The 12703-nt window shown below is 40.1% G+C and overlaps 1 protein-coding gene across 4 annotated transcripts in view; it reads left to right on the forward strand.

Annotated features, from left to right (window-relative positions):
- The window catches only part of ADK (adenosine kinase), a 542722-nt gene that overhangs the window by 273427 nt on the left and 256592 nt on the right, over positions 1-12703 (forward strand). For all 4 annotated transcript variants that reach the window (XM_034775506.1, XM_034775504.1, XM_034775505.1 and 1 more), the window contains one exon: positions 7844-8016. In XM_034775506.1, coding sequence (XP_034631397.1) covers positions 7844-8016 — 173 coding nt within the window. The remainder of the gene's footprint in view (positions 1-7843; positions 8017-12703) is intronic.

Below are 12703 nucleotides of genomic sequence, written 5' to 3' on the forward strand. Positions count from 1 at the left end.
CCTTCATTGCATCTCACTTATAAATATAGGTGTATTTTCTCCCTTTAAATATAGTGCAAAGGAATATATTTAGAATGGATTATATTTATATACTAGCTGCATAGGTGGGCATGGCACTTTAGAGACAATTAAAAGCACATGTTCTATGCTGTAAGAGGCTTACAATCTAAAGTCAGATCAAAAACACAATCAATGGACAACAGGTCATAGGCAGACAGTAAGGGGGGTAGAATGAAAAATGGTTAATGTATCAGTATCACTTAACAGTACTTGGTATTGTGGATTTCTTGTTAGGAGATTTTATGTTTTGTGTTTTAAATACATCTAGAATGAAGTATCTCTAGTGGACTTTTGGTGAAGAAGTTGTAGGTATTGGTCTCAGATGCATGGCTTTAACTATTCTTTTCACCTCAAGAACAGTTATCACTATTAACTCGTTTGACTGGAAGTTGCTTGAAGGTGGTGGTAGACATTTTAACAATATTGCTTCCTCGTGCAAGATTTGGCAGCTTCAATTAATGGTGCAGCAATTACCATACAGTACATTTACTCTGTTTCTCAGGCTTGTGTATGCAAACAAAGACAAGTCTCTGTTTTTGCTTTGAGATTTTTCTTCATACTGACCATCACATGATGTGAGGCCATAATAGTCTAGGAATGTAGTTTAGTGTAAAGGTAGCAAGCAAAAACAAAGTACAATGTGCAGTTTTTTGAATGGCACAAAACTTGCAGTCTTTCCTATTTGCTAGGACTCAGTATTGTATATTGTGGCTTCTTGAAACAATGCTTTCTAAATGAAGATCTGAAAAAAGGTACAATATTAACCAAATGTTGACTTCGGATTGTGTTTCAGATGTACTCTCGCATCACTGACAAGAAATATAAGTGAGTTAAGTCATTTAGAATAATGATATCAGTATTTTTCTTTTATACGAAGAGTATTCAATGTGTGCATATGTTTTTGCCAGGTTCATATAATGGTTTAGGTTTTACTTCCATTTTTTCCTTACATTAATGGTCTTCTAAGCTGAGTTGTGATTAACCTCCTTCCTATATCCTTCCATTTAAAGTGGTCATAACAAATTATTTTCAAATGGACTCTCCATATTCTCACTATTGAGAGAGATGCCCAGGGTGCAGCAGGCTGGTGAAACAATCTGAAAGTGGTGCCTTTTGGGACTCCTTTGGTCTGAATATTTTGCTGATGAGGTTATAAGAGGGGAAGGGGCGCTCTAACCTCCTCCGCAATTCTTTTCACGTGCAATTGTGGACAGACCTGAAACTTCTAGCCTGTCTCCATTGACCTTTGTCAGACTTTCTGTTGATTTATTAAAAAATTGTAAGTGGTGGTTAAGATAGTTAATGTTAAGTTTTAGTAAACAGGTAATATATTAGCTAGTTTTATGGTTGTCAAGCTCTCTGTGCTCACAGGTGTGATTTGCAGTTCTGTCAGGATCAGATATGGCAGATTGCACAGTAAAGAGGTCAGGGTTCAAACAGCGTGCTTCCAAGGGCATTCCATGCTTCAGATTCCTACGTTCAGGGCCTCACATGTCTTTGTGATACACATTTCCCATCTCAGTATTTTCTGTGTCCTTCAACCCATGGACTAGGAAGAGGAGAGAGAATCCTTTTCAGCCCTTCTTTCATTCAGAGGTCCTAGCAGCCAGGTCTGCAGGTTTTAACCCAGTAGGATCTTTGGGTTTTGTGCAAGGCCCTAAGAAACAGTCTCCTGTTCCAAGCAGGTTCTAAGAAAATAAGCTCCAGGATCCCTATTGACCCTTATTTCTGGATTTGGAGCAAAGAAAATCATGTTGGATTTAGTGACTAAGATTCCATTTACTAATTTGGAAGTTACTTCAGAGCACAGGGATACAATGTTTCCTAGCCAAGTACATCAGTTTCTAAGAACCCAAGATTCAAAAGTGAAGTGCTGAAACTCCTGCTTAGAAGGAACATTGCACTAAGGAGAAGGCTTCAGATGCTTCATGGTGATGTTGCTAGCATGAGGAGAATTTCCACCCTCTCTTCAGCTTTAATATGTAAGTATGCTAGTAGCTGCAGCTTCAGCTTCAGAAAGATTCAAGAGCTCAGTCTGCACTGGTTGATAAAGATCAAAAGATGGATTGCATTGACAAAAAGATATATTTATCAGCCTCTTTGGTCACCAGGATAGCCAATATTAATATTTCCCAGATACCAATACCGTTTAAGGGACAAGATGGCTATTTGCTCAGAAACTGTCTGAGGATTAGAGTAAACTTGCTATTGCTGTAACTCTGAAGAGCTGTTGGTGCAGTCTGAAAGCACCAGTTGACTATTTAGGCTCGGTTTCTAGATCTGTCTTTTCAGCTTTCTCCTCAAGATGACATTCCTGTGTAAAGTCTTTAGGATTATCTGCTGAGATCCAAGAGCAGAAGACCTTCCTTCTGCTGGCAAAGGTCTCTTCACAATGGAGAAGCTGAGGAAAACCAGTTCAATTGCTCAATCTCTGGATTTTTCTTTGCCTCAGAAATGGAGGCACTGCTTACCAGTATCAGACAGTAGTACCCTGTGCTGTTTATATCCTCCTCTCAGGTGGCCATACCAACAACAGCAGAGGAAAGCCTTTCAAATGAAGCCTAAAGAGATATGATCTGGTTCATCTTTCAACCCAGCATCCTCATTCTGGAGAATTCAGGCCATATGGGATATTTGAGAGCCACAAACCAATCTTAAACACAACTTTGTTTCCCTTTTCCCTACTTTTAGAGAATAATCGTCTCTGTTACACGTGGCATGAAGAGGAATTGCTATGGGTCATTGAGCTCTAGAGGTCATTCAGAAAAGACTGTAATCTAATTTGACTCTGTGACACTTCCCCATATGTTTTCAAGGTTCCTTCTTACAAGACAGTGGTAAAAGACAAAGTGCATTCCTTCCCACAGTTGGGAGCAATAGAAGAACTCTCTATGGAATTTAGGGGAATAATAAAGGGCACAGGATCCAGAGATGTTTGGGAATCTTGCACATAAACATCTTGGAGCAGTGGGTAGTGAGTAGGAATGTGAATAGCATTTAAAAAGCTAACCGTTAAAATGATTAAACATATTTTGTTTAAACGGTTAACTGATTAAGTGGCTGGGCCCGATCCGGCCGGCGGTGGTGCTGGCTGGGTCCGATCCAGCTGGCGCAGGAGTTAACATTTAAGGCGGGTTAACCAGTAAGACTAATGCTTACCATTTAATTGGTTAACATTTTACATCCCTACTAGAGAGAGGGGCCCTCGATCCTTCTTCCTCAAGATTCAAGAAGATCGCATAGTCTGTGATCATATGTACTAAGCAATGAGGGAGTTGATTCCAAGCAATTCTGCAAAGTGGCAGTAGTTCATTAGGAACTGTATTTATCATGTTTAGCAGGTGGTTTTCCATCTTACAGGAAGAGACAGTACCCTTATGTGCCAGCTCAACCAAAATCTTCAAAACCAAATAAGTGGTCTGTGAAATGGTAAGTACTAGACTGGATTTTCCACAGTGGGGGTGTCCAGCGAAAGACCTTAGTCTGGACACCAAATGCAAAAGATTCTGCTCATCAGGCGGCCTAGAAAATAATTCCATAAAAGATGTTTTTCTCCTGGACTACAGAAGAACCCACCTTTGCACCTTTCCCCCCCCCTCCCGCCCCCATTCCCTTCATATCAAGGAGTCTTTGGAAAATCAGAGGAGAAAATGCCAGAATAATACTTATTGCATCAGCATGATAGGTATTCTGAGTTGCTTCAAATGTCTTGGTTCTTACGAATTTCACTGGAATTATTGTTTGAGAAGAACAGATAGATCCAGCATCCAACCCAGAGTCTGTTCACCTTGCTGCTTGGGCCATGGGACTTTGACTATTCCAGGACCATGCTGCTCAAAATCAAGTTCATGAGTTCTTGATGAATTACAAGAAATAATCTTCTCCTGCTTGTTACTTACACAATTGGAAAAGTCTTTTGCTGGGGACAAACAAACAATATTATCTCTCCAATTTCAGTCCCAATATCATCAATCATCGAAAATTTTCTCTCTCCAGTACCTTGTCCCTATGCTCTCTAGTAATGTATATAGGAGCTCTTTCCGCTCATCATCTAGTACAGAGGTCCCCAAACTATGGGGCATAGATGAATGTTCGGGGGGGCGCAGTGGGACCCGGGGAGGGAGCGCCACCAGCCTTGCTTTGGCCCCAAAGCGCCCCCCCTGAACAAAGCCTTGGATCCCGGCCACGGCTTCTGCTTCCATCCCCAGCTGCAGCTCTGCTCTCACCCCTGGCCACAACTTCGTTCCTGGCCCCAGACCCGCCCCCAGCTGCAGCCACAGCCTCGGCCCCTTACTCCAATCCCCCACCCCAGCCGCGGCCTGGTTCCTGGAATGGGGGTGGCATGGACAGGGTGGGCGGGGGCACGACCGTGAAAAGTTTGGGGACCCTTGATCTAGAAGAAGACAGCAAGCGTGTGTTCAGTCACTCTACAGTGAAAGACTCAACACCAACTTGGGACCTGAACTTAGACCTCATAGGGTTATTGAAGCCCTCCTTGAAACCAATGGACAATTACTTTCTATTTAATTTCTCTGTGAAAACAGCATTCTTTATTGTCATAACATTTGCAGGAAGGGTCAGTGAGCTTCAGGCTCTTATGGCTGACCTTCATTTTACAGTATTTCATGAGGATGAAATTTTCCTTCACCCTCATCTTTCCCAAAGTGCTAAATGATTATTATGAGACTCCGGCAATAAATCTGTCAGCATTCTTTCCAAGACCACTTCCCATTGAAAAAAAGCTCAGTTACATTAATTAAATGTGAATCATCGATTTCAGTAGATCCAAAGAATCCAGAAAATCACCCATGTTTTTCATTGCCTATAGTAGTGGTATCAACCTATTTACCAGTGTGAGTCACATATGCAGCTCTCTATGTGTTTGTTATGTGGGTCGCATCCACACAAAATATATATATATACTTCCTGTATGTCCCTGAAAATGTCACATGGGCCCCGGCTGTGTGCTGATCGGGTTGCAAGTGGGCCCACAGGCTCAGGACCACAGGTTGAGAACTACTGGCCTATAGGGATAACTATTAGGGAAGCGTCATCACTGCCCAACACCCATCCAAATGCATCTGGCTTTACATTGGAAGAGTATTATAATTTAGCAGTGTTCTTATGCTGGCTCATTCCAATAGGGACAAGATCACCTTAATTATATGCCATAGACATATTCTTGGCAGACCTATGACATGGCACTCAGTACATAGGTTTACTAAGATTTACTCTTTCAACTTGTGTAAAATCTGACACAAAGACAAAGTAATATTGCAATCATTATTTAACTAGCACTCCTCAACCCACCATTTTGGAGAGGAATATCACGACTAGTTGAACTCCCCAAAGTGGAAATGTGCAAAGGTCACTCAAAGAAGAAACCTTTCAGTATGTGGATTTCTTTGGACAAGCCTCTGCACAGTCACGCTGCCAGTCCGCTGTCCCCTCTTCCTCAGAGTTCTGTTGCTGTGCCAGACTTTGAAGTTCAGGTGGAAGGAACTGAGGCAGTGAGCATGCTCCACCCCCTTTTCATACGCATGCATCTGGAATGTTCAGAGGTGTGCGCAGGCACCTCAGCAGTGGTACCTGAAGAATCTATGCCTGCTGTATCATGGGCACATCTCTCAGTAACAGGAATGCACAGTGCTTCAGTAAGTAACCTTTATTTCTGATACATCAGAACACCTATACTTAAACTGAAAATGAAGACTGGTGTAGACTTGAATCCATGCAGGACCTAAGTGTTCAGCCACCCAGTCCGGAAAACGTTTTTGACCGCCTCCCAAACAGATCTACCAGGAGTGAGAGAGAATGATGCAGCTCCCCCTAATTCTGATTTGACATCCTTGGAAATTGGTCCTCAGTGCGACCACTCTGATCACCTGCCTGCCAAGGCCGGCCTTGACTTGAATATTTGATGGCAAGTTGCATGTTTAAGCTCAGTTGAGCTGCTACACACAGTCAAAATTGTGGCATTGTAGCATAAATACTTTTTCATAAAGATCTATGATACAGTACATGAAGTGTTGTTGATGCTCCGATTTTGATCAGATGGTATATAAGGATGAAAAAACAGATATGTCATTTGCTAAAATGTGTTAGATCCCCAGGGGGGCAGTTTGTGAAATTCCACAGGGATTTTTGAGGGATTGGCAGGGTTCATATAGAGCTGATGTTTTAAGTGCTGTCCGTAGTATACCCTGCAAATTCTGGTAATCTGTGAGAGTAAGTCACGCTTTTTGGCAGAGAACACAAGATTTGAACCTGTCTTCTCTTATCAACATTGAAACTCGTTCCCTGCATTCCATAAAGGAGCGTATAGCATTCTTAATCTTATAAAATAATCTGTTCTGCTTCTCCTTGCCTTCAAAGACAGTAGAAAGAGTTCAACTATTGGTTTTATAAAGTATTCTCTGTAACACCTCAATCTCTTACATAAAAATTCCTTATTCTGTAGAGGTTCAGTTACTTTCTTTATTAATTTAGAATAACAACAAATAGGTCTGCATAGCTCATCAAATATACGTTTTTGTGTGTGAAAAACTTCCGTTGCTCCAATAAAGATATCGCATTTTCAGTTTTGTCCACTTTTTCCTAATTAGTGAAGCCTTTTTGTGTGTGAATAAAGCCCTTTTTTCCTCTGGAACTGAATAATAATGGAGACATGACTAAGAATGTATTTCCAGCTCAGTTACTTGAACTTTCTACAACCCACAGATTCCACTAATGCTGATTTGTAATGGAGACATTATCATTTATTTAGGTCTCGATTAGGAAACAATTATAAGTGGGGTTTTAGCATGCAGTAAATTCATGTTGCCTTTAATTCATTCTGTAGATTGAGTGGATAAGCTTACTGATTTTAAGTAGGGGGAATTATAATGACTTCAGTTGGTTGACTCATGACTGCCAGGGTAGAGTTTTGTACTGTTTCTTCATGACATTGATTATTTTTTTAGGTCACTACCAGTTTTATCTTGTGGTTGAATTTTATTTTTCCCATTTTAGCACACAACACAGAATCAGTTACAGTTGATTGATATTATATCTGTCCTTCTTTTGTAAAGAGAAGTTCTATGAAATAACCCAACGGTTTAGCAGCACTACACAGCTATACTCTTTATTTAAAAATCAATTTGCAGAATTGCTCTGACAGAGATTTTTACATAGCATTAAAAATCACTCAACTTTTAATATGATACAGTCAGTAAGTCTATTTAAAGTTGAATTAGCATTATCCATGTGGCTAGGATAATTCCCTTATTTTGCATATAACTGTTAAATACAAAGGGTTATTTTCAATGCTAGTTGCATTTTTAAAATCTATGTTGTGAACATTGTAGACTTTCTATTTTTTTCAAATGTACTGTCTTCCTCTGTTTTGCTCTTCTGTTTGTCTGTGTTTTGTTTTCTTCTGTTTTGCAATTACCGTTTTTAAAAAAAACACACAAAATCCCTCTTAGTTCTTTTGAGGGAACACAGATTTACTGATGTATCTTATCTGACAGGCAAGTGATTTTTTTTGTACAGTACATCATTATATTTGAATACAGTATCAGAAGGACTCATGAATTTTACTTTAATTTTGAACTATTAAACCTTCAACATTATTTTATGTGAATCCTTTATTAACCTTTTCTGAGTTAATGTATCTAATACTTTTTAAAAAACCTATGGCACAGAGCATGTGCCATGTCTTAGAAAGGTTGAGAGAGAATAGAGGTGAAAAAATATATATCAAGCATTCTCAGTTATTTGTATTTTTTTCTTCCATCGGCAGTGGATGATCGAGACCCCTTACAAGGCAGCAACTTTCTTTGGGTGCATTGGAACAGACAAATTTGGTGCAATCCTGAAGAAGAAAACTGAGGAAGCTCACGTGGATGCTCATTACTATGAGCAGAGTGACGAGCCAACAGGAACTTGTGCTGCCTGCATCACTGGTGACAACAGGTCAGATGTCTTTCCCTAGAAGTTTTTCTTGTTCTTGAATGATATGAGTGCAGATTTGGAATATATTTGCAATATTTGACCTTGAAAATGTAATACACAATAAAGATGCAGTATTAACAACAACATTTATTTGGGAAGTTGAGGCAGGCTGGCTCTTCTATTTTTGTTTCATGTTCTGAGTATATAGGGTGCATGATAATGGAAGGGTGTTAGTATAATAATCGACAGTAGCTTCTTGCTATTGAGCCTTAAACTCTGTTGTTCTAGACAAAGGACTGTGTACAGGAAAACCTTGGAAGGCAGTAGATAATCTCAAAGTTTGTCCGTTAATTGTAGATGAAAGTTGATTGGCACATCACTATGAGTGATGAAAAATATTAATGTAATTAGTGTATTTAAAGAGGGTAGATATTAGTTAATCAGTCCAGTGCTGTCACTATATGGAAGGATGAAAAGTGAGATTTTTTTTTTTTTTTTTTTGGTCACTGATGTTCACAAGTTAATAGGAGAACTGTAACTCAACAGAGGTGAGTGAGACAATGAATGATGTCCTGAAATTGTGACTGAATAATTAGAATAAGCATAACATTGAACTATCCACTGCTATATGTTTTATTTGTATTTGAGATTTTTATTTGTTATTTTTAACTAATCTGCATATCATTGAAGTTTCACACTCATGACACGCTCATTTGTCTCATCTTGTCTTAATTAAATAGTAAGTGCCTCATGACAGGGACCATAAATTCCGGTTTGGTTGTACAAAACATTGTGCTATTGGACTCTCATCATGATTGGAGCATTTTGGGTGCTACTGCAATACAACCAATAAAAACGAAGAGTTTTGAAGAAGAGAATGAAGATACAGTAGCTTGTTCTGAGCATGTTCCTTCTTTTTATTTTCTCTGCACAAAAAGGTTTCCTCTTTACTGTTGTTGACACGTGCTGATTTTTAATGATGGTTGCTGAAGACTTGAGATGTCTGTCATGCTTTCTGGAGTGACTCACGACCATGAGTGCCAACCTCAGGGCAGACTGTCAAGAAGCAGGGCAGAGACCTCAAACCCATTGTATGGTCTATAATTAGATTTCACCAATCCAGTAACAATTGTGAACGCCTAAAGCACTATAACAGTCTTCCTATGGAGTCACAGACTATTCCCCTGGGCATTCCAGTCTATCTTGCCACCCAGGCAAGCTGGACTTAGTGATGATTGCTATATACCAATGATCACAAAAGATTCAGGTTCCTTCAAGTCCCAAGAGACCAGTTACTTACCTCAGGTCAATTTGTACCTTAGACCTCTTGCTAAAAATAATGCTTGTAGACAATCCTATAATAAACTAATTAAAGATTTATTAACTAGGAAAAAGAAATGAGTTATTACAAGATTAAAGTAGGCACACACATATATACACACATGAGTTACAGTCAGTGGTTTTAAAAGGTGACAGAACTGTAGTAATGTCAGCTCTGAATGTCTATTAGAGCTAACCCAGCTTGACCCTAGGGATGCCTGCTTGTGTTTGGTAGCTCCAGCCATGTGAGAGTCCAAACAGCAAAAGAGATCAAAAATATTATTGTCAGCTACTTTTATTTCCTTCTTCCAGAATTCAAGCTGATGGGACGAGCTCTTTTGCACATAGCCTATTCATGGGAGTGAAGGGACAGTTAACAAATATGTGATGTCTCACAAAGGCCCATTTAGTTTTGATAGGCCTTCTTGATGAGCAAGAGACAATCCCTTTTTACAGTAATAAAGTAAAAAATTAAATATTATCTTATAGCATGTGATAAAGAAATTATAAGTGATATTAATGCATACAGCAATTTACAAGCATTTCATATAGTCTAAAACTAAACAAGTTGTAAGTTCAATAACCATCTTAATCATCCTAACATACAGGTGAAACAGATTGGTTTCTAGCAACAAATTTGTCAGTGCTTGGCTGAGGCCTGAAGCCTTGGCAAGAGTTGGCACCTGGTCTGCCAGCATCACAATTATCTATCTTATGCTATAATTGTACAGGATAGAGATCAGTTCAACCTAGTTCATGCTTTTATGAATAAGTAGGCAGAAGAATGTCTAGATTTGATCATAGAATCATAGAATATCAGGGTTGGAAGGGTCCTCAGGAGGTCATCTAATCCAAACCCCTGCTCAAAGCAGGACCAATTCCCAACTAAATCATCCCAGCCAGGGCTTTGTCAAGCCTGACCTTAAAAACTTTAAAAACAGTTTTTGCTATTTTTACCTAACCATCTTGGGGGGTTGGCTTATAAACGAATGGACTAATGAATGAGTATATACAGTAAGTTTCAGCTTCAGTATTTCTCTCCTTCTAGACAATTTAAAGTGTATTTATGTCTATTTCCAGTCTTAATTATGTCAGCACTAATTAATGGATCAAAAATCTTAGCACCTGCAAACAGTAAAATGAATTGTAAATGTATTGATTTCCTAAAGGGAAAATAGTAATTAGTCCAGATTCCAACTATGCAGAATTAGCCCTGGTTTGGTTTGTAAAGCAAAACACTCTGTTGCAGAGTCATTTTCCTTTCTTAGGAGGACAAACTAATAAAAGGTAATCCCATTAGAAACAAATGTTGTCTATAGAAATGAATTGGCTTTAAAACAGGACTGTTGTTCTCATCTGGAATAGCAACTGATATATTTTTCTGAAACTGTTAAATTTTTATTCAGTGGCATTAGTTAGCTTCAGTGGAGTCTGCTGAACAAAGTAACCTTTTCTCAGAGTCCCTAGTGCCCCCCCACAACCCCAATATGTGGCTCTCTAGGCCTAGGACCATGGCACACTTTGGGAAAACTTTACTGCCTGCCCTGCACATTATCAAGAAGCAGCTTGCTTTGCAAAAGGCTTGATTGGTTCACTTGCCCTTGGAAACCCAGAATGCTCTCTGATAGTATGCTTGCGGATTGCTGATCAGAAAAGAATTGGTTAACGCTGATCTGAGTTGAGCTGCTGCTCTTTGCAAAGGGGATGTGGATTGCTGTTTGCAAAGGGGATAAAATTGATTGTAGATTGTTGGGATAGAGAGTACTAAGGAAGTTCTTCCCATAGAATTGTAGAATACTTCTGTATGACGCCTGGGACTAGGGTTGCCAGGCATCCGGTTTTCTGCACCCCAAACTTCTCATCTCCAGCTCCACCTCAGAGCCTGCATCCCCAGTGAGAGCCCTCTGCCCCAGCCTGGAACCGTCTCCTGCGCCCTGAACCCATTTCCCTCCGCCCCATCTCAGAGCCCCCTCCTGTACCCCAAGCCTGTCATCTCAAGCCCCAGCTGGCGCCCTTACCCCTTCTTGCACCCCAACCCTCTGCCCCAGCCCAGTTAAAATGAGCACGTGAGCAAGGGTGGGGGAGAGTGAGCGACAGAGGGTGGATGGAGTGAGCAGTAGGCGGGACCTCCGGAAAGAGATGGGGCAGAGGGCAGGGCAAAGGTGTTCGGTTTTCTGCAAATAGAAAGTTGGCAACCTTGCCTGGGACCTGAGTCAAGTGGAGCTGCATCTTCGCTGCAAAGCAATAGGGCTCACCTCTGGTCCCAGCTTGTCTCGAACGTGGACCCTTTAGCCCTGCAGGGTCCTGGGACCCTGGGTCTGAACCCCGGGTTAGCACCATTGGAGTGTAGACACAGTGGGGGTTAGCCTGGAGCCCAGGTTCAAACACAGGCTTACATTGCAGTGTAGACATATCCACACACACACAAATCATAATTAGCAATAACTGGCAGTATCTGCAGATAGACCAATGATTGAATGGGCTGAGAAAGTGAGTTTCAGCCCCCTCCCTCCCGCCCCGCCCCTGCCCCCGGAAGTGATCCCGCCAGGTCATGGTTTGCAAAGTGGGGAGGGGAATGTGAGGAAGCTTGTGTTACTCCTGCCCTCTGTTCTGCGGATAAATAGAGCATTGCTCTTTCAAGATCAGTTAATCTTGCTCCTTTTATTGTCACAAAAATTCAAAAATACGTTTAAATGTATTCTTAAGAGCTGTTTTTTCATTCTTCCTTCATGCAATTGCTTTCTCACAGTGCTACTAATAGTTTATTCAGCTGCAGACAGAAGTGAATTTGACTTTTCAGCTTATTTATCCAAGAACTATTTTCAAGAGTTTGGTTGAATCAAATCCACTAAAAGGTGGAGGAAAAGGTTATTTATGCTTCCTTATCCTTTTAAATTATACCTCTGCTTCAGTGAATGATGATCTGGCAGAATATATTCGCCTCAATTCTTTCTCCTATTGCCCTGTAGTTTTTGGAGTTTTGGGTCATTTCATGTCAAATTAATTAATATTAGTAGAGGTGGTTCCTAGTATCATAAATCTCTGATAGAAAAAAATAACCCTGCATGCACTGTTTTTTATTTCTCTTTTCCATAGAAAGGAAGTTTTGCTTTTTTTCCCCTTTACAACAATTTTTATTTTAAAATATGCAGAAGGGTCTAGTGCTTAGAGCAGGGAACTAGGGGTCAGAACTCTCCCCATGTGTATAGTGTGTTCGTGGGCAAGTCTTTTTACCTCGGAGTGGTTGTGTTAAATCTTTTCATAGTGGAATTGTATATGTATATGACATACATTTATAGATTTCTCCGTAAATGTGGATTTTAAAAAATGTTTCTCACATTTGTATGATTTTTCTCTCCGTATATAATTATACATGTTACGTACTTAT

This window comes from Trachemys scripta, chromosome 7 (assembly GCF_013100865.1).
Source record: "Trachemys scripta elegans isolate TJP31775 chromosome 7, CAS_Tse_1.0, whole genome shotgun sequence".
In the NCBI taxonomy this organism is placed as follows: domain Eukaryota; kingdom Metazoa; phylum Chordata; order Testudines; family Emydidae; genus Trachemys; species Trachemys scripta.